This window comes from Mesocricetus auratus, unplaced genomic scaffold (genome assembly GCF_017639785.1).
Source record: "Mesocricetus auratus isolate SY011 unplaced genomic scaffold, BCM_Maur_2.0 Super-Scaffold_100003, whole genome shotgun sequence".
Taxonomy (NCBI): domain Eukaryota; kingdom Metazoa; phylum Chordata; class Mammalia; order Rodentia; family Cricetidae; genus Mesocricetus; species Mesocricetus auratus.
In genome coordinates this window covers 89,763,420-89,785,493 of record NW_024429188.1, presented here as the reverse complement: position 1 = coordinate 89,785,493, position 22,074 = coordinate 89,763,420, and the positions used below count along the sequence as shown (strand labels likewise).

At 36.7% G+C, this 22,074-nt stretch overlaps 1 protein-coding gene across 3 annotated transcripts in view; it reads left to right on the top strand.

Moving 5' to 3' along the window:
• The window catches only part of Cul4b (cullin 4B), a 34,886-nt gene extending 13,585 nt beyond the window's left edge, over window positions 1–21,301 (top strand). Inside the window, exons 4-22 of one of the 3 annotated variants that reach the window (XM_040744559.1) lie at window positions 556–659; window positions 1,069–1,138; window positions 2,497–2,570; window positions 3,293–3,455; window positions 3,614–3,703; window positions 4,005–4,087; window positions 4,722–4,789; window positions 5,951–6,069; window positions 6,626–6,818; window positions 8,126–8,230; window positions 9,414–9,524; window positions 10,320–10,405; window positions 11,043–11,105; window positions 11,484–11,591; window positions 12,526–12,639; window positions 13,656–13,761; window positions 15,324–15,496; window positions 16,315–16,467; window positions 19,516–21,301. In XM_040744559.1, the coding sequence (XP_040600493.1) occupies window positions 556–659; window positions 1,069–1,138; window positions 2,497–2,570; window positions 3,293–3,455; window positions 3,614–3,703; window positions 4,005–4,087; window positions 4,722–4,789; window positions 5,951–6,069; window positions 6,626–6,818; window positions 8,126–8,230; window positions 9,414–9,524; window positions 10,320–10,405; window positions 11,043–11,105; window positions 11,484–11,591; window positions 12,526–12,639; window positions 13,656–13,761; window positions 15,324–15,496; window positions 16,315–16,467; window positions 19,516–19,611 (2,079 nt within the window). In that variant the 3' untranslated portion in view covers window positions 19,612–21,301. Of the gene's footprint in view, window positions 1–555; window positions 660–1,068; window positions 1,139–2,496; window positions 2,571–3,292; window positions 3,456–3,613; window positions 3,704–4,004; window positions 4,088–4,721; window positions 4,790–5,950; window positions 6,070–6,625; window positions 6,819–8,125; window positions 8,231–9,413; window positions 9,525–10,319; window positions 10,412–11,042; window positions 11,106–11,483; window positions 11,592–12,525; window positions 12,640–13,655; window positions 13,762–15,323; window positions 15,497–16,314; window positions 16,468–19,515 lie in introns of all 3 variants that reach the window. The other 2 variants (XM_040744561.1, XM_040744560.1) reach the window with 2 other exon arrangements.
• The last annotated feature ends 773 nt before the right edge of the window (window positions 21,302–22,074 follow it).

The window sequence follows — 22,074 nt, the reverse complement described above, 5'->3', positions numbered from 1 at the left end:
GGATTAAAGGCGTGCGCCACCAACACCCGTCGTAAATAAGTTCTAATTGAGTTGTAGTAGTCGTTTCTGGCCTATCATATATAAACAACAGGCAAAATTATTTTTAAATTTTAGTGATATCCTGCTTATGAAAATTGTTATCATTTGTAATAAGAGAGCTTTTGTATGTAGTTGTTGTTCAAATATGGATTTTATTTGCATAGCACATTGACAATGAAAATGTTTTTCATCCACATTGGTATGTTTTCTTGTTTTACTTTATATCTATTTTGGAGGGGGTGTGAGATTGTGTGTTTATGTGACTAGGGTTTTTCAGGCTAGCCTCAAACTTCTGATCCTCCTGCCTCAGCCTGTTGGGCTAATGCCATGCTTTTGTTTTTTTAAATGGGCAAGTAGATCATTTTCATTTGGGGGGGAGGGTGCCGAGACAGGGTTGCTCTGTGGCCTTGGAGCAAATAGTTCATTTTCAATGAGCTGACTAGCATATAACAAAGTAATGACTTCATGTGATTATTGAGACCCCTGTCCTAACAAATTACGTGTTTCATCTTGCAGGCCGTAGAAAATCTTTGTTCTTATAAGATATCTGCAAATTTGTATAAACAACTGAGGCAGATCTGTGAAGATCACATCAAAGCACAGATTCATCAGTTCAGAGAATATCCTTTTCAAAACAAAATCATACTTTTTGTTTTTTTCTTGCTTGGCTCTATTGTAGATGGAATGCCTGTTTGGTAGATTATATTTGTTTTGTTATTTCTAAAGGAAAAAGCCAAGATTTGAAACTTTCAGTTTTAATTAAGGTCAAAATCTACATGTGTAGTATTTAAATAAAAAGGTACTGTTGTTAACCTGTCAGATTTCCATTTGAGGACTAGATTTAAAAGGCATGTTAAAGGGGATCTAATTTATTTCTGCAGTTTAAGAAATAGACTTATGTTATATAATTTCTATTTAATTTCATTTATAGTATGGGATATTCTGTATTTAAGACAAATAATAAGACAGAAGATATTACACATATTACTTGTATGAAACACTTTAAAATATCCTTAACATCTGTCTCAGGGATTCATTGGATAGTGTTCTTTTTCTGAAAAAGATTGATAAATGCTGGCAGAATCATTGTAGGCAAATGGTAAGTTGGAAATAGCAGTACATACTTCATTTCAAACAAATTTAAGTGCCAGAATGTTTGACAGCTTCATTGGAGGAATTACGGTGTAGCTGAATGATACCCTGGGCACAGCATGGTAATAACAACAAAACTTTATAGCCCAATGTGGCAACACACAGTTGGAGTTCCTGCACTTGGGAGACAGAGCGAAGCATTATATATTCTAGGCTAGCCTGGGCTACATAGCAAGACCTTGTCGCAAAAGAAATGTGTGAATAAAATAAGAGCTTTGTAATACAAATATATGAAAATGGTATAATGAAATAATGTAATTGATACACGTATATGAAAGTGGTATAATGAAAGCTATTGCTATGTATAATTAATACACAATAATTAAAGTAATATGCAATAATTTAAAACAGAAGTTTTGTATTAGGGAAGGTGTCTGTAATTGTTCTTTTTTTTAAAATTGGAAACTAATTTTGGTTGACTTTTTTCTTTAAAACAGTAACTTATAGGTAAACTAGCATTTCAGAATGGTTTCCATCCTGAGTCTTTGTTGTTGTTGAATGCAGTTTTTGTTTTGAAATTGGGTCTTACTAGATAGATTATGGCAATCCCGCTGCCTCAACCTCTTGAGTGCTGGATTTTACGTGGCATCATCTATCACACCTGACTTCCTTTTTTTCTGAATTATTTACCCAAAAGTGTTCCTCATTAAAGTTGTATCTTCCTCTATTAGTCTTGTTGGTAATATCCCCGTATATTATTTGGTTATGTGTGAAAGTTGATATTTTAGTTTATTTAGATGAAACATTTCTTCATCCTCCCTAGTCTGGTATTAGTTTATTCTTTATATGAATGCATATAGAAATCTTTAAATCCACTTCCCACCCCCTAAATGCCATGCCTATAGTTTAAGGCAGCTTTACCTCCCTAGCACTGCTGCTGAGGAAGAAGTAAGTGTACTTTGGAGTTCCTCTATTTTTTTCTGAGATAGGATCTCACTGTGTAGCACAGGCTGGCCTAGAACTCACTATGTAGCCCATACTGGCCTGAAACTCAAAATTCTCCTCCCTTGAGTGCTGGATTTGCAGGTGTACCCTATGCCTACCTCCTATTTCCCTTTTCAGTTACTTCTTAATTAGGAAAGACATTAGAGACCATCTTAACTCTCTGTTTTCTAGAAACTACAAGAAGGATTAATGCAGTAGAATAGGTTAAAGATAAATATGTGGGACATATTCTCAACTGGATGTATTTGTTTGCATGTTGATTCCTAGTAGTCTATTTAGTATAGAAGCTTTCAAATTCTTATTGAGAACCAATACTACAGTTTCAAAATTACAAAAATTGCTTTTTCTGTTTTTTGACAGATAATGATCAGGAGCATTTTTTTGTTTCTGGATAGAACTTATGTTCTTCAGAATTCAATGCTACCCTCCATTTGGTAAGGATACCAGAAAAATTATTTTGAAAATTTTTGTTATATATCATAGTTTTAATTATTATGAAAGAGAACAAGATGTATTTAGAATATTCTCCTAAAAATTCACATTTGGGTTCTAGCTTTTTTTTCCTGTTCTAATAAAGCAGAAAGCTAACTCTACCTCATAGTGTATGAAGTCATTTCTATGTTAGGTATGAAGATTAAATTTTTTTGTAGAATTTCTGTGCCTGAAATAGGTGCTGATCATTAAAGTTTTGTTGTTTTTTTCTTGTGACTATATACTGAAAAGTCTATTTGTTCAGGATAACAAAATAATACAATAAATTGGTCTCTCACTAGGTACATAACATATACCTACAGTAATGATCTAATTTCATTGTAGTTCTGAAGGCAGTTAATAAATAAGCAGATAAACTACTCAATTCCAGTATAGTAAAAATTCTTTTATGCCTTTGAACTAATTTTATTTTTGATTTGACTAAGAAAAGATGGCCACTTAGAGGAAATAAGATACTAAAACCAAGTTATGGAGGAAGCCAGGAATTCAGTTTTAGTTCTCATTAAAGACAAAATGAGTTTCCTATATATTTTAATAATGTTACTCAAAATTAAATGTTGATTTTATTCTTTTATAATAATTGCTTCAAAGTCTGGGGCTCCAATTAACTAAATCTGTTTAGAAATCGCCAATTTAGATGATACTTTTTTGTTTTTAATTTTAGGGACATGGGATTAGAGTTATTTAGGGCTCATATTATAAGTGATCAAAAAGTCCAGACGAAAACAATTGATGGCATCCTTCTCTTGATTGAGAGAGAGCGAAATGGTGAAGCAATTGACAGAAGTTTACTTCGAAGCCTTTTAAGTATGCTGTCTGATTTGCAAGTAAGTTACACTTGACGCTGCAGTGCCTACAAATCTTATTACTGTTCTAGTTTGATGTTTGAAATCCATGGAGTGCTGTTCTAATAGAGTTCAGATAGAAGACATTCAGTAAATATTTAAGGAGTAAACAAATGCTTTTGTTTTTTCCCTTCTCCTAGATTTACCAAGACTCTTTTGAACAGCGATTTTTAGAAGAAACTAACCGGCTTTATGCAGCTGAAGGTCAAAAGTTAATGCAAGAAAGAGAGGTATTTAATAATCATGACTAAGAAATCCACTATCTCTTACAGTAGACGTTGCATTGTAGAACACAAACTTCCGTTTGTATTTATATTCCCAATATTGTAATCCTCTTCTCTCACTTAGGTGCTCCTTTCTTTTCTTTTCTTCTTAAAGACCAGAATTCTGGATCATAAATTCTACCTCTAATTTTACTTATGATTCTACCCTGTCACATTTGACGGGGCTGCTCCCCAGATCTTTTGGACTTGACATTTTCTGAGTGATTTAAGGGGAGGAAAACAATAATATAAAAAACTATCTTTGTAGGTTCCTGAGTATCTTCATCATGTTAATAAACGCCTAGAAGAAGAAGCAGACAGACTTATTACTTACTTAGATCAGACCACCCAGTAAGTATTAACAGTTGTTTTCATAATGAGAACTTCAAGTTATTACCTTCCTAGTCAATTAGATTTAGTCAAGGATTTGGTTATTGGATGGGTGTGTTTAGTATATAATTTTAAAATGGTATTAGAGGCTGATCTTTAAACATTTTTTGCGTTTTTGATGCAGGGTTTCACTAAAACCCAGGCTGCTCTGGATCTCACAGTCCTCCATGTCAGCCTCCCAAGTTCTGGGATTATAGGCATGTACCATCATGCCCGGCTTTTAAAACCTTTACACTGATTAAACCTTAGTGAGTAGGTGTTAAGAGAGAAACTGCTTATGTACTTTTTAAATCTTACTAACCAAGTTCATTAAGCAGTGTAGATATAATTGTTTTACCTTCTTAGTAAAAAGCAGAGAAACTGGGAGAAAAGTAGACACAGCAAGACCTTGGAGAACATTACTTTGAGCCAATTCTAAAATACACATTAGTTTTCTTCTCTAGGTATAATATAGAATAAATCTTGAGCAGTGTTAAATTGACACATGGGATAGAAATGGCAAAATTAATGTAAAATGAAATATTTGCTTTGTTTTCTCTAGAAGCTTTAAATTTCCAAAAAGGTTAAATTCCAATAATTCTGTTTTCCCTTTTAGGAAGTCACTAATTGCTTCTGTTGAAAAACAACTTCTAGGTGAACACTTAACAGCGATTCTTCAGAAAGGTAATTGGTAGCTTGTAAATAAAAGATTACTAGGGCTGGAGAGATGGATAAGGGCACTTGCTGCTCTTATAGAGGACTCCAATTCCCAGTACCCACATGGCAGCTGCCAACCATCCAAAATTCCAGTTTTAGTGGAGCCAATGTTCTATTCTCTGTGGGCACTAGGCATGCATTCTGCTCATATATGCAGGAAAAACACTAATCAAATCTAAATGAAAAAACTAGATAAGGTCACCATCAAGTCTGCTCAGAAAGTTCCAAAGGTTTAAATGAATATTATATCTAACATGTACCACCCTAGTCTTTTTTTTGTAGTGGGTGGGTTCAAGAGGGTTTCTCTGTGTAACAGCTCTGGCTGTCCTAGAACTCACTCTGTAGATCAGGCTGAACTCGAACTCAAAGAGTTTTAATCAGTGATGGAAGAATGGTCTCAGAACTTTTTTTCTCAGTTGACCATTTAAGATTAGTAGTAAAAACTGCTTAATCATAGCTAAGTATCAGAAGGAAAGGGAGGTGTTTTGTGGATTGTTTTCTGTATAGCAGTTTTAAGATTTTTAGCGCTTGAAATCGTTTTATGAAAACAGCTTCACCAAAAGTTAGTTGAAGAATTTTGAGACCCATTACAACAAAGTTTAATGAGGAAACCAAAAACTTGGTAAGTATGTAGTTCATTTCTGAAGACTGACAAACCTTTCCCATTCCTTGTCATAAACTTTCTGTAGTTCTGTAGTTACCAGTTTCCTGACTGAAAGTGGAACTGAGAGGAGAGTTCTACTAACTAACAGCAGTCAAGAAGTTGGGCTGGGTGGAATGGGTCAGCGATAGAGCTTTTTCGTGTGTGTGTATTGCTCTGAGTTCATCCTCAGTACTACAAAGCAAAAGCAGGGGAATTTGGACATGTAAGAACACAGTAAAGGAAGTTACTCATTGTAATTCAAACTGGTGTGCGTGTGGGGAGGGTATGTGTGTGTGGTGTGTTGTTCTTAGCATGTAGAGCCAAGAACTTCTAAAGCTTAGTGTTCTTCCAGGGTGCACTGAATTTAGTTATAGTTTAGACCAGTGTGTCACAATAGTAATTTCATCTTACATTTTATTAAAATACATGGCAATTTTATTTACTCTTTGATTCCTACATTTTAATGCCAAAATATTTCAAACCAGGTTTAAATAACCTCCTTGATGAAAACCGAATTCAAGATTTGTCTCTCCTGTATCAGCTCTTCAGTCGAGTTCGAGGTGGAGTTCAGGTTCTCTTACAGCAGTGGATTGAGTATATCAAGGTATTAACAGTTTACCCTTTAATGCTTCTCTTGAATGTTTTATAATCTCCATACCAAGAATATCAGCATTTCTTGTTAGATGCATTTTAAAGGAAGGAATTAAACAAAATAAAAATTGAAATATCAGCCTGAGAATAGAAGCTGTGCTGCAGTCAGCAATGAAACTTGAGTGATGTTTGATGGGATTTCTAGCTATAAGATTTAAATCAGTGAATATGGGAAATTAAAGGATTGTTAGCATTCTGAAGCCATTTTGTTAAGATAAAGGCTAGCGTCTATTCTTACAAGTTTGAACCACAAATTCTTCCCTCCCTCACCACATTCCTATTTTTAAAAGTACAGATCTGACTTTCTTAACAATAAGGAAAAGCTTCTAGAGTCTAATAATATCACCCCATTATGATATCGTATACCCAGTGGTCATTAATTTTTGTATTTATGAATGAAGATTATCTGTCTTTGGAGACAGCTATACCTTTTTTATGATTATTAAATACATGTATCAACTTAGAATATGATTTGTTGATTATTTTCATTATACCATTTTCATTTTCAGGCTTTTGGAAGTACTATTGTTATTAATCCTGAAAAGGATAAAACCATGGTTCAAGAACTGTTGGACTTTAAAGATAAAGTTGACCATATAATTGATACCTGCTTTCTGAAAAATGAAAAATTTATCAATGCTATGAAAGAAGCATTTGAAACATTCATTAATAAGAGACCAAATAAACCAGCTGAACTGATAGGTATGTTTCACATTCTTTTTCTGTTTATGTAATGGTTTTTTATTGATAAACTCTGAGATAAAACCATATTATGCCTATATCTTGTTTGTTTGATGTTGCTTAGCTAGTAATACCAAGTCTGAAAGAGTGTCTCTAAGGACATGTATGTAAGATATAAATCCCTTCTAGCTAAACAGCTTCTCAAAGCCTTCATGTCAAGCATGACATAAATTCTTTGTGAGATAGAACATTGGACCCTATTTACTTTTAGTGAGTAAACTTGATTTTGGGCTTTCTAAGTCTATAGTGATTTAGAAATGGGGCAGAGTACTATTTTTCTAAAGGTCTCCAGTTACAGCTACAGGAAAAGACCAGCATGAAATTTGCAATGACAAGGAATAAAAAAATCCAGGATGAAAATAAATCTAATGATATAGGCTTACTAAATATACAGATGTGTTACAGTGCTTGTCACGGTTCCTTACACATGCACTGGTACCCTTAGGGAATTAGGTCCTCTGCCAAAAGGATGAAGTCAGGTTTGGTTGAAGTCAAATTTTGTTTGCATTTAAACATTTTATAAATTGTGCCTTCTTCTCTATTGTTTCTGATTTAGTCAAATAGAAAAGTAATGTTTAAGAATGGTGACCATTGAGCCAGGCCTTGGTGGTGCATGCCTTTAATCCCAGCACTTGGGAGGCAGAGGCAGGTGAATCTCTGTGAGTTTGAGGCCAGCAGAGCTAGGTCTACAGAGCAACTGCCAGGACAGCCTCCAAAACAATACAGAGAAACTCTGTCTCGGAAAACCAAAAAAAAAAAAAAAAAAAAAAAGAATGCTGACCATCTATGTAAAACAGAAACTTTAGAGGATATCAATGTTTTCTGGTGACTTTGTTTACCCCTACACAGAGCTAGTTGGAGCCTCCGCCATGAGCTTGTCTGTACTTCATTTTATGTCTTTCTCTCCTCTCTTCTATCTCTCTCTCCTCTCTCTCAACTTTGAAGTACTAGGGTCTGAACCCAGAGCCCTGTACACGCTAGGCAAGTACTCTACCATAGAGCTACATATGTAGTCCTTCTATACTCCATTTTGATATCATTATACCAGGAAGCTTGAGTCAGACTTAATGCTTTTAGCTTGCAGTATTTGTTATCCCTATGACATTGACAAGTTAACTTGATCTCTCTTATATTGGAGACTTATAAAATGCATATACATATAGTAGAAATACTGAAGAGTATTTTATAGTCCTGCTTGAGTATATGTAGTAGTCAGTACCTTTTAGACACCTATGGTCACTAAACAACCGTTTTTTTCTCTATTTTAGCTAAGTATGTGGATTCAAAACTTCGTGCAGGCAACAAAGAAGCTACAGACGAAGAGCTTGAGAAAATGTTGGATAAAATAATGATTATATTTAGATTTATCTATGGTAAGTGTTGATTACTGCTTTCATGTTTTTCTTTTAAAACAAAGCACTCTGAGCCAGGCATAGTGGTGTAGGTATCTGTAATCTAGAAATAGGGAGGCTGAGGCATCATTGCTGTACAGATTACATAGTGAGTATCAGACCAATTGGGACAACATAGCAAGGTCTTGTCTCGAAACAAACAAGCAAAACACAAAACAAATAAAGTACCCCTAGAGAAACTAGAAATGTTTCTATAACCTGGAGAGACTGTTAGGGAACTAGAGGTTGCATTTTATTCATTGCATATTTTTAATTCCTTAAGAATAGTTAAGGAGCTGGGTGTTGGTGGTGCACACCTTTAGTCCCAGTACTTGGGAGGCAGAGGCACGTGGATCTCTGAGTTCGAGGCCAGCCTGGTCTACAGAGTGAGTTCCAGGACAGCCTCCAAAACAATACAGAGAAACCCTGTCTCGAAAAACCAAAAAAAAAAAAATAGTTGAGGAAGGGCCTGGAGAAATGACTCAGTGGTTAAGGAACACTAACTGCTCTTCCAAAGGTCATGAGTTCAATTCCCTGCAACCACATGGTGGCTCACAACCATCTATAATGAGATCTGGTGCCCTCTTCTGGTGCTCTTGAAGACAGGTTACTCATACACATAAAATAAATAAGTATTTTTTTTAGAAAAATAGTTGAGGAAGATGGGCAGTAGTGGTGCATACGTTTAATCCCAGCACTGGGGAGGCAGAGACAGGCAGATCTCTGTGAGAGTTTGAGGCCAGCCTGGTTTACAGAGCAAGTGCCAGAACAGCCAGGGCTGTTATGCAGAGAAACCTTGTGTTGAAAAACCAAAGGGAAAAAAGGAATAGTTCAGGAACGTCACTAAATTACCTTACGGTTTGACCTTTCCACTGTTATTAACCTGGATTTTGCTGCTTATTTTAATCTCTTGAGTTTTGGTGCTAACAGTGCCTGTGTACTAAAGTGTTTTTTTTTTCTGAAGAAAAGTTAATACAGTCTTAATTTTTTACAGTAAAGAACTTTTCAAATGTCTGGTACTGACATAGACCTCTAGTGTTCTTGAGTTTAATAAACTTGAATAAAATGTATAAAATAAAATAATTTGAGGTACTGTGATTAAGCTTTTTGAAGCCAATACAACTTTACTTGGCATATCATGAGTTCTATTTTTTATTTAATATAGGCAAAGATGTTTTTGAGGCCTTCTATAAGAAAGATTTAGCCAAACGCCTATTAGTTGGTAAGAGTGCATCTGTAGATGCTGAAAAATCGATGCTGTCCAAACTGAAACATGGTATGTTTGCCATTTTCTTTCCTTTTTTATTTCAATTTTCCTTTCTGTAATATTTGAGGGAAATGTTGGGTTAATTGTACTATTTTCATTGATTGCTTTGTTTGTGGATCATTTCATATGCACATGATGATACAGATGATAAAAATGTAAACTGAAGGGATGGGGAGGATGCCTCAGTGGGTAAGAGCTCTTGCTGTACAAGCATGAGGACCTGAGCTTAAATCCCCAGCACCCATGTAAAAAGATCATGTCTATGTGTATAACCCCGGTGGCGCTAGGGGTTGGGTGAGGGTGGGAGACAGGAGAATCTCTTGGGTTTCCTGGATGCCAGCCTAGTTCTAGGTTCAATGAGACATCCTGTACAAGGAATAAAACAGAATGTGGTAAATCAATTCAGCCAATATCCTCTGGCTTCTACATGCATGAATGGATATCTGTACACATATGTCCTGACCCTCCCCCCAAACCCATAAATTAAGTGAGCTTATGAGGGTCCTAGTTTCTTGTTGGATTTCCACAGTCATTGGCTTTTTTAAAGATAACATTATTATTCTGTTTGTTTGTATAAGAAGTTCCCAAATATACCTGTAAGTAGATAAGGTTGCTATATGATTCAAGAGTTTGCCTTCTGAAATTGTAGGGCACACACTGGGCTGGGTGGGGTAAGAATCTTTTCATTCTTACCAATAGTTATAGTCATATTTTATGCCCAAGTAAGATTTGTATTTTATGTTTTGATTTTTAAATCCTTTGTACTTCCTTAAACTACTATAAATATCCAAACATCTTTGATAGAATGTGGAGCTGCATTCACCAGCAAGCTTGAAGGGATGTTTAAAGACATGGAGCTTTCTAAAGACATCATGATCCAGTTCAAACAGGTAAAAGTGAGTTAAACTCTTACAAAATCTTTGAACTTAAGGATATTTAAGTTATATCTTTGTGTCAGTCTATATTGAATATATAGATTCAGGATTTAGTCTTAGTAAGCACCTAGAAGAAGACTGAAATATAAGTAAATGTGTTAGACTAAAGTTCATATAAGAAGAATTATAACTAGACAGTAAGATTGGGTTTTTTTGACATCTAATTGGTTGGAATATTTGTTTGTATGTTCAGAGCTTGTAATGGGAGAGAGGTGAGGTGATAAAAGGTGGGGTGGTGGTATATAATATTTCTATGGACATATGGGATGAGAGACTGGAGCTGTAGTTTTGAAGACATGGATAGATATGGTTTTTATAACTGCAGTCTTAGCTGCTTTAGATGCTGAAATAATGACACATGGGCAATAGAGTGAGACCCTGTCTCAGACAGCAGTAGCAACAACACCTAGGCAATAGTGATGGTGCATTGCATTTTCAGTAATGATTTCTTGACCACTGTATCGAAGGTGGTAAATTGAACTTGAAGGACTAGAGAAAGTTAGGAGTCAGTAGGATCATGGATCTTACAGGAGCTGCAGGATAGGATTTATCTGCCTTGCCCTTTCCCCTTCTTCTTCCTTTCCCACTTCAGGTCACCACCTTCAAACAGGGAATGGAGCAGTTGAAAAACCTGAGACTTGGGCTGGCTGGTGGGGTGAGGAATGGGAGTTGCTGCAAGGTGTTCCAATCCATGTAGGGGTCTCCAAAGGTGGGGACTACAGGTAGCATTGGGGGAAAGAATGGAGAAGAGATGCTATAACGTCCCAGGTATATGTGAGAAGTTGAGTTAATAATGCCTAGGATGGTTTTTATAGGATTTTATATGCTTCTGTATCAAAATAGCCACCTGTGTATTTTTTTCTACTGCATTTTGTGTAACCTTCATTTCAAGTCTTAATAGTTAGTTGCCTTTAATTTCAGGATGGTTAGTATTCACATACATTTTTAGAATAAGGAAATTCTTAAATGAGTCAATGTTATGGTAGACATGTACACTTTTGTAATCTCAGTGTATGCATTGATCTTTTTATAGTATATGCAGAACCAGAATGTACCTGGCAATATTGAATTAACTGTGAATATCCTGACAATGGGTTACTGGCCAACATATGTGCCTATGGAAGTCCATTTGCCACCAGAGGTAAGATTATCTGTTTCCTATCTGAGCTATAGGCATAGAAATCCCCCTTTTTTGCTTTTCATTTGACATAACCTTTTAAAGGCTTATGTCAGCAAAGAAACCAACAAAATATGAGTGTAAATATTTTATTCTTTTACTTCAATTTCCAAGTCCACTTGCACATTAACGAAGGTAGGTCTCAAAATTTAGGGCTCTTTTCCCAATTATTTTTCTGTTTCTTAGCTTATGACTCTGTTGCCCATATTTCACCTGAAGGCAGGACTGGTGAATATGATGGAAACATGAGTGTCCCCTAATGCCTTGGAAACTGTCCTACTCAGGACCAAAGCCTCTAGAAGGTTGACTAGAGAAAGATACTGAGAGTTCTCTGTGGATAGTATCATTGATGTTCCCTTCCCTCAGAAAGGGAAGAGTATGGTGAAGAGGAAGAGAAAGGGCAGAACTTGAACTTTAGAAAGGCTCACATTTAGCAGATGTAAGAAGAGCAACCTACAAAAGAAACTTGGTCAGAAGCAGCAGTGAGAGAAAGGAGTCAGTAGAGTGTAGAAGTCCGAGTCACCAGAGGTGAAGGAATGATTGCACAGGGCAGAAGAGCTGGAAGGTTATAAAGATAGCCAAGCATTAAAGTCATCACTGCCTAGTGCATACTCATGAAGGCTATCACGAGTGATTTCAGATGGGGTTAAGAGTGGTGAGAGGGAGGTCACTGAGGTTGCCCAGGGGTGAAGTCACTTGCCACCAAAGCTTGACGACTGTAGTTCAATCCCCAGGACCCACAAAATGGAAGGAGGGAGCTGACTCCTGAAAGTTGTCCTCTGACCTTCCCAAGCATACTGTGGCATACACACTCTACCTCATACATCCAATAAAGAAGTAAAAAAGTGCTGAAGGTGGTATTACATATGAAGCTTAAAGAAACACTTATTTGTTCTAGATGGTAAAGCTTCAGGAAATTTTCAAGACATTTTACTTAGGCAAACACAGTGGCAGGAAACTCCAGTGGCAGTCAACCTTGGGACACTGTGTACTAAAAGCTGAATTTAAAGAGGTAAGTGGAGATTTCCAAAACTTAGTTGATTTCTTAATTTCTTCCTTCATCTTTAATATGGGAGTCATGTCCATTGTTTTGAAGGTTCAAGCTGCTGTTTTGTAGGTGTGACCTTGGGAAGAGTGGGAGAAGAGGAGGGGAGGGGAAATGAGATTGGAAAGGAAAAAATAATAAGTGTGACCTTGATACCACATGGCAACAGTGGTAGTTTGTTACAGCTTTCTATGTTTTTTAAGATGGTCACCTTTTCAACAATTGAGTTGGCCTTTCTCTAACATTAAAAACAGTAGTCTTTCTCTACCTGTGGATGCAGACTTCACGCTGTCTTGTCAGAAATCAAGTTACTGGAAGCTAGATAACAGAGTGGGAGATTAAGCCAAACATTGCCCATCTTTTTAAAAAAAATCCTACAGCTGTTCATTATTGATTGTTTTTGTTTGATTTTTTTGGGACGGGGTTTCTCTGTATATCTTTGGATCCTGTCCAGGAGCTCACTTTGTAGATCAGGTTGGCCTTGAGCTCACAGATCCGCCTGTTTCTGCCTCTCGAGTGCTGATCTTAACAAAGTCAAAATACATTTGAAACCAGGGCATAGTGTCACAGGGTTGTAATCCTTGCAGAGTTCAAGGACATAACTTGGCTATAAAGCAAGTAAGTCTAACCTGGGCTGCATGAAACCCTGCCTAGAAAAATGCGTTCAGAATAGTAATTTCTTGCTACTTCTGCTGATTATTTATAATGATACCCAGGACTGAGTTATTTTCATTACTTTGTTCTGTTTTAATAAGGATTATTTAAAAAACCTATTAATAGGCTAATCCTTCACCTCATTTTTATGGAATCATACCTAAACCTCAAACTGCACAATTTATTGCCACCAGAAGAAGGGTTTTGAATAATCTTGATCTGTGCTTCTTAACTCACTAATTAAAAATGTTTTTCCTTTAAGAAATATTTTTTGATTAATTTTTCATTTGTTTTAAAAACAGGCTAATGTTTGTTTTTTTCTCTAACAGGGCAAAAAAGAACTTCAGGTCTCTCTTTTTCAAACCCTGGTGCTGCTAATGTTTAATGAAGGGGAGGAATTCAGTTTAGAAGACATCAAGCAAGCTACTGGGATAGGTTTGTATTGCATCCATCAAGTAGCAAGCAATTGTGTGGTCACTGTGTTTAGAGCTCTGGGAGATCCAAGGAAGTAATCCTTTCGTCTGTACTCTTTTTTTTTTAAATCTGTGTTTAGAGCTCTGGGAGATCCAAGGAAGTAATCCTTTCGTCTGTACTCTTTTTTTTTTAATCTGTGTACATGCTTGTACTCCAGGAGAAGGCATCAGATCTCATTATAGATGGTTGTGAGCCACCATGTAGTTGCTGGGAATTGAACTCAGGACCTCTGGAAGAACATGCAGTGCTCTTAACCTCTGAGCCATCTTTCCAGCCCTGTATTCTTTTTTAAAAAACGTTTCATTCATTTAATTATGTGCATGTTGTGAGCTTGTGTAAGTATATGTATAACACACATGTAGGAACCTGTTAAGGCTGGAAGGGGACATTGTATGCCCAGGAGCTTGAATTATGTGGTTGTGAGTCACCATGTAGGAGCTGGGGACTGACATCTATCTGGTCTTGGGAAAGACCAGGAAGTACTCCTCAGTGGTGACATGTCTCTCCAGCCGCCTCCTCTGTATTCTTTTGTTTGTTTTGGTTTTCAAGGTAGGGTTTCTCTGTATAACAGCCCTGGCTGTCCTGGAACTCATTTTGTAGACCAGGCTGGCCTTGAATTCACAGAGTGAATTCCTGAGTACTAGGATTAAAAGTGTGTGCCACCACTGCCCGACTTCTCCTCTGTATTCTTAATAATGTCAAAACCAGTAAGTACCAATATGCAGTGCTAACAAGAAGTGTGTTATGAGAAGCAAGAGATTATTGTGGAAGGGAGTGGGACTTGAATTAGGCCTTCAAATTTTGGTTGGAGAGAAGGCATATGAAAGAAATAAAGGAAATAGTGTGAGAAAAGGCTTGAGTAGTGTAAGTCAGAAGCACGAAATGTTTATAGCTTAGAATGGTAACATGTATAAATAGACTGAAGAATATAGCTGAAACCTGTGCTATAGTGACTTAAAGGAAATAACCTATTTGAACAATTTACCTGGCATTAATAGGGCCAGCCACCTGGAACAGGGAAAGATTCTAGCCTAGAAACTGTAGAGATAATTCTGACATAAAGTCCTAAGGGGCTTCTGGTAAAATGATTCCAACAGCAATGGAATTACTAGAGCCATAGCAGAATGAAGGAGAAGGAAGATTTAAAAGATGAGTCTAGGGGTTTTCATTGGATTAGGTTAGTAGTAGTATCATCAGTAGCAATGAAGGAGAGAGTTAATGGAGAATACAACATACTGGAGTGATAATAAAACAGCCAAATGGTGTGTCCTTTTAGTGATTGACTTGAGAGAAGGGGAATGTTGCATCAGAAATTTTAATAGTTGTCTGCATGCTTTGGGAAGACAACTAGAAAAAAAAGAAGACAACTAGAAAAATATGTTATTGGATAGCACAAAGAGCAGGTGTTGATGACCTTTGGGAAAAACAGTTTAATGGAGAATGTATATAAATTAAATTGATGTTGGATGTAGTGTTCTACAGGCTACTAACAAATAAATGACTAACCATTATTTCTTCTTCAGAGGATGGAGAATTAAGGAGAACACTGCAATCCCTAGCCTGTGGCAAAGCTAGAGTTCTGACTAAAAATCCAAAAGGCAAAGATATCGAAGATGGTGACAAATTCATTTGTAATGACGATTTCAAACACAAACTATTCAGAATAAAGATCAATCAAATCCAAATGAAAGAAACGGTAAGCCTTTTGCTCTCTCTTCCTACTATATTAGGTTTATATGTGTTTATAGTAGAAATTTACAGAGTAAAAATTATTATGTGCAGCTAGGCAGTGGTGGCTCACATCTTTAATCCCAGCACTGGGGAGGCAGAGGCAGGTGGATCTCTGTGAGTTCAAGGCCACCCTGGTCTACTGAGTGAGTTCCAGGAGAGCCTCCAAAGCTACAGAAAAACGCTGTTTTAAAAACCAATAAAATGCTAAATAGCTACATAATATTCTTGTACATGACCATTAAAACTGTTCTAAAAAAGTTCTGTGTCTAAATCTTAACCTCTGATCTTTTCCTTAAGATGAATTCATGAAAGTAAACTTTTGGATCAACACTATGAACATTTTAAATTTTAGGGGAAGCCAGAGAACAACCTCCAGTGTCATTCCTTAGGAGCTATCCACCTTGTTTCTTATCATGGTCTCTTACTTGCCTGGAACTCACTAACTGGGTTAGGCTGGCTAGGTATTAAGTTCCAGGAATCTGTTTTTACATGAGTTCATGAAAATCTAAATTTAAAAATCAGGTCCTCATGCTTGTGGGCAGGGACTTGGTCAACTGAGTCTATCTCCCCAGTCCTCAAAGGTGGTATCTTTTTTCTTAACCTGTATAGTCATTGATTTATTGGTACAGAGCAGTCTGATTGGAACAGAAAGGCCCTATATTTGTCAAGTTTTTTTCTCTTGTTTCTTTATTTATAAGGTCCCATTTATGTATCACTGTTAAGTCCCTAGTATACAGTTTGTGTTAATAATTAAGTTTGACTTCATTTGAAAACTCTTTTTAGGTTGAAGAACAAGCAAGCACTACAGAAAGAGTATTTCAAGATAGACAATACCAAATTGATGCTGCGATTGTCCGAATTATGAAGATGAGGAAAACACTTAGCCACAATCTTCTTGTTTCAGAGGTCTACAATCAGCTAAAATTTCCAGTAAAAGTAGGTGTTTCTGAGTCTCCATACTGAACTTGTTATAAATGAAAAAATACATTTGATTTTTAGACATTAATCTTGCAAATATAGATAAAAGGCTTAAAGCCATTTGGAAGGACATGTATTTATTTCCTATAGTCATACATACGATTCACATAAGAGTATTGTTGGTATATGTATACGACTGTGATAAGTTGGGGAAACAATTTACAAAAGCCTCTCCCTGTACTCTAAAGTTTAGTGAGTAAATGTGGCTTTGAAAAATTTGAAGTTAATTCACTGTGTATCTTTTGAATCTTCTTTTCTGGAGGTAACTTGGTGTTTGACATATTTGGTTATGAGATTGAGTTATATCTTCTTTGGTTACCTTACAAATGTTTCCTCAAATCTGTTACAGATGCTGCTGGGTGTATTTTAGTGGTAAAGTTGTTTTAGTGTCTTTTGAAAATGTCTAATAATAGTTCTAGTAAACTGAAATTTGTCAGTGTATTGGCATGTTCCAATACAAATGTCCAGTAATAAAGGCATTTAGACAGTGAGGTACTATACTGGACTATTCCAAATTTTAAAAGATTTCTAAACTTTTGTAATAATAAACATTTGGTAGAAGTTGCATAGGCTGTTAGGATTACTAGCAGCTTTGGATTTTGATGGGGCATTTAATCTTGCTGAGCTTGTTTGGAATTGATAATCATACTTAGCTCAACTATTTTTTAAAGATGTATTAATTTATGTATGAGTGCTCTCTCTGCATGTATACCTTTACACCAGAAGAGGGCAACAGATCTCATTACAGATGGTTGTGAGCCACCATGTGGTTGCTGGGAATTGAACTCAGAATCTCTAGGAAGAGCAGCCAATGCTCTTAACCCCTGAGCCATCTCTCCAGCCCCCTCATACTGTTATTTTGAGGCTCAACTGAGATGGAAAGCACAAAACACTTAGTATTAAGTTTGGTATTTATGTAGGTATGTAGTAGCTATTACTTCTAATAAGGTAGGCTGCTTCTTCAAACCTCAAACTACCTTCTCATTACCACACTTGCTCACATGCTCACCTAATCATTTCATCTCCAGCAAGAGCGCTTGCTGATGCTGGAATGAAAGAGATCACTCACTATAACATTGATTATAATGAAACCAAAGCCATTTGATATTTAAATCTCAGGGTTATTAAATGGAATTTTATTTCCCTATCTATTTTTCTCTTTTGCTTTTTTGGTTTTTTGAGACAGGGTTTCTCTAGCTTTGGAGGCTGTCCTGGAACTCACTCTGTAGACCAGGCTGGCCTCAAACTCTAATCCCAAGTGCTGGGATTAAAAGTGTGCATGTGCCACTGCCGCCACCACTGCCCCCCCCCCCCCCTTACGTATGCTGGTTAGTGCTGTACTACCAAGAAAAAAACTCATCCACCCTCACCCCCACTTTTGTTTTGCCAACCTTCTTGAAGTCAACAGTCTCCATTCCTCATCCACCCAAGTAGCTGGGATTATAGGCCTATGCTACTAGATCTAGTATTTTATATAGTTTATATAATAAATTATCATACATGTTAAAATTCATTTGTTAATTGTTACTTAACTTCAGATTTTTTGTTATTTGTCTATAGACACAGTGTCTTATTGTGTACGCCCAAGTAAGTCTTGCTCTCAATCCTCTTGCCTCTGGCTTCCCACTTATTCTGCCTCCCGAGTGTTGGGATTAAAGGCGTGCACCACCACCGCAGTTGCTACCACCACCTAGCTTTTTTTTTTTGAGACTTGGGTCTTAATTCGAGTCTTGCCATGATACTGTGGCTGTCCAAGAACTCACTGTGTAGACCAGGCTGCCTTAGGCTCACAGAGATCTGCCTACCTTTACCTCCTGAGTTCTACAATTAAAAGTATGCACAACAATTCTTGGCGCAGCCATGTTTTAAACTTCAATTTATTAAACTAGAAAGCTGGGCATTGGTGGGGCATGCCTTTAATACCAGCACTCGGGAGGCAGAGGCAGAGAACTCTCTGTGAGTTCGAGGCTTGCCTGGTCTACAGAGCAAGTGCCAGTGCCAAAACAATACAGAGAAACCCTGTCTCGAAAAACCAAAAAACAAAAACTAGAGAACTAGCTTTTGCCTTTTGTTAATGATGTACTTGTCATTCCAAGGTATCTTAACTGAACTAAATAGCATTCTTTCTCTAAACTAGAATATGTTCTGTATGAAATTATGAGTTCAAGTCTTTTTTATTTTTATAGAAGATATATGGTTCTCAGAACACATTTTTAAAATAAAAGGGTAGGGTTGGGGAGATAATTCAGCAGTAAAGAACACTGACTGCAGGGTATTGGTGGTGCACGCCTTTAATCCCAGCACTTGGGAGGATCTCTGTGAGTTTGAGGCCAGCTTGGTCTATAGAGTGAACTCCAGAAGAGCTAGGCCTATACAGAGAAACCCTGTCTACAGAAAAAAAGCAAACAAACCCGGAAAGAAAGAAAAAAGCACTGGCTGTACTTTTAGAGGACCTGGGTTTGATTCCTAGTATCTGTGATGGGTAATACATCTTCTCGCTTCCATGGATACTGCACACATGTGGTACACAGACAAACATGCAAGCAAAACACCCCCATATACATAAAAATAAATGTCAAAAAAGTCATTAAAAATAAAGTAGGAGGAAATATTACATAGAGATATAATAGAAGTATGATAGTATAATATGTGTGTGTGGTGTGTGCATCTTGATTAGGGATTAAGACAGGATCTGGTTGACAAGGTCCAGGCCACCCTTAAACTTGTCCTCCCACCTCATCCTCCTGAGCTAGGGTTATAGACAGATGCCACAACACCTGCTTTGGTTCTCACTTGCCCCTCATTTTTTTAAAGACAATGTTTCACTATGTAGCTCTGTCTCTCCTGGAACTTTCTCTGTAGACTAGGCTAGCCTCAAACTCACAGAGATCTGCCTGCCTCTGTGTGATTCTTCTGGCCTTTGTTCTCTTTTTTTGATGGAATGTTGGTAAATGGTCTTATGCTGATGTTACGAACCTTGCATTGAAAACATGTTTTCTCTTGCAGCCTGCAGATCTAAAGAAGAGAATAGAATCCCTAATTGACCGGGACTACATGGAAAGAGATAAAGAAAACCCAAATCAGTACAACTATATTGCATAAAATGTTGGCCTTGAAACATTTGTTGTCATATGACGTAGCCAATGGATAAACTAACTTGTTGAATCTCATATTATTTGACTTCTTTTATACTTCTGATGACCAAATGAAGCAGTGTAATGGAAATAGTTCCGTGGACTTTTCTCAGTGGTTAACATGCCCATTTTAAAGAGTAATACCTAACCTTTAAGAAGAATGTTGTTGAACTCTTTGCATGTTATTTAGTATGATGTGCAGAAAACTCTAAGAAAGTACCCGGTCTTCATGATTCCTTTTGGAACTGGGGAAGAGACCCCTGTGGCCCTTAAAAGGGGGAGGGGAATTCTTATACATCATCAATGAAGCAAAAGGTTTATTTGCTTAAAAGTCACCTAAAGATACTTAAACTGCATGCAAACTTTATTTACTGTACAGAGTTCTGGATGTATTTATGAATAGAAAAACCACCCTGGACTTGGTTGTTCACCCGTTTTGTGGTTTCTCTTGGAAAGAAAAATAAGTTATCATTCTGTTGGCATTCTGTTACACTGAAGGGATTGGTTAAGAAACCTTATTTGGAAACAGGTTTTTCAAGTAGGGCGACAGTTACTTCCATAATACCTTACATATTCACATCCTAAAGGTTTCCATTTATGAGTATGGGATGTGTACATATGACTTAGCCCCAAATTTACTGTGCTGATTAACAGCTACTTATTAAAATAGATAAGATAGAAAAAATTGCTGATCATTTTGTACTAGAACATCATTAAGAGGGAGAAGTTCAGTTCTTTTTATTAAAAACGAATGCAGTATGAAAATCACAGGAGACAGAAATCAACCTGTTCTGTAATTTACAGAAGCAAAATCACCAGCTACTTTTCATTATGCTTCAGTCTTTAAATGTTGTTTGGATCGTTTTATCTTTAACTTGGGCCAATTGTCATTGTTAGAGGCTTCCTGGGATTTGCATTCCAGTTTTTTTCTACTGAAGTGGGGTTTTTTTTGGAAGCATCTCTTATCTTTGTTGGTAAACAAAGCTTTTGCTTTCATCCCCCTCCTGACTTGGAGAAACTCTACATGTGGTTCTCCCTTACATATTCCCTATTCGAAAACTTCAGGGTCTGTATTCTTTTTTTAATTGCTTGAATTTAAGAGTTCTCATAGCCACTGGACACCTGCTTTTCAGGAACATGTCCCCAAATTATTCGCACACAGAATAACAAAAGTATTGTTCTTCAAATTCAAAATGTGAGTAAAAGACCTCTCTTCATCACCAGAGGTTTTTGCTTTGCTTCCTGGTTTCTTTTTCTATGAAAGGAATTGGTTGCCAGAGAGAAGCAGATAGTTTTTAGTGTTCATTTTAAAGTAGAACTTCTTCAGTGCTTTGTCCACCAGCATATTTCCTTGTCTTTCTGGAGCCATTAGGGGGACTGCTTAGACCTGAATGTTCAGCTTAGGAGACTTGGGGCTCTTATGTCTACTATTGGTGATTTTCTTGAATTTTCAAAGACCTGTGGCCAGCTGTATTTTTTTAAGTTGCCCATTTTTCTCTAATGCATCAACTTGCACACTGTTTGACTATATATAGTATTTAGAATTAGCATCCCAATTGTTTTTGAGCAGCTATTTCGTATATTTTTGTCCAGCTCCTTCCTGATTCTTTACAGGAGCTCTTCTGACAAGGAAATAAATGTGGCTGTTATTATGTTTACCTGACTGTCAACATCAGTGTTCTAATTCATCCCCGTTGGTCTCTGGGATATGGAGACTATTACACCACTCACTAGCTACTCTTAAAAACTTTTAGGTAGTGTTGTTCCTACTAGGAGGCTCTTGATACCATCTTCATTATCTTGAAAGCGGGTCCCTTTCCTGAGGTTCTTATTTCTTTGACAGTTTGATGCTGTTTCAGCTGAAAAACTAGCCAGACTTAAGGAAAGCTGTTTAAGAAACTGAAAAGCAATGGCAAGCTACATTGGTTAATTGAATTTCAGTTGTTCTGTATCAGTTGAATTTTTGTGCTTTTTTTTCCCCTGTGTATGTGGTGGTTCTATTTTTCTCCAATAAAACGTTTATTTAAAAAAAGTTTCTGGGGAAAATTTTTAAACTCCAAATATTGTGAGAAAATTATAAAGCTAGAAAACAAAATCTTCCTAATGACTCCCCTAATTCACATTTGACAGTTCACATTCAGTATTTTATGCTTTCTTTGTTATTTGTTGATAGTTTTGAGATAATGTGGAAGAGGGTATATAGTAAGATTCCCAGCATTCTCAAAGTAGACAATTATTGCCACTTTAGAAAAATCAAGCACAAGTGTAAACAGTCTTTCAGTCAGACTGTAAAAGTCAGCAGTTTCATCATGTCAATATAGAAATAATTTAGATTGAAGTTGGAAGGAGGAGAAGCGGTGGTGCTTATTTCATTACAATGCTTGATATTTTGTTAATCGTTTCTGTTCTGAACAACATACTGTCACAGATG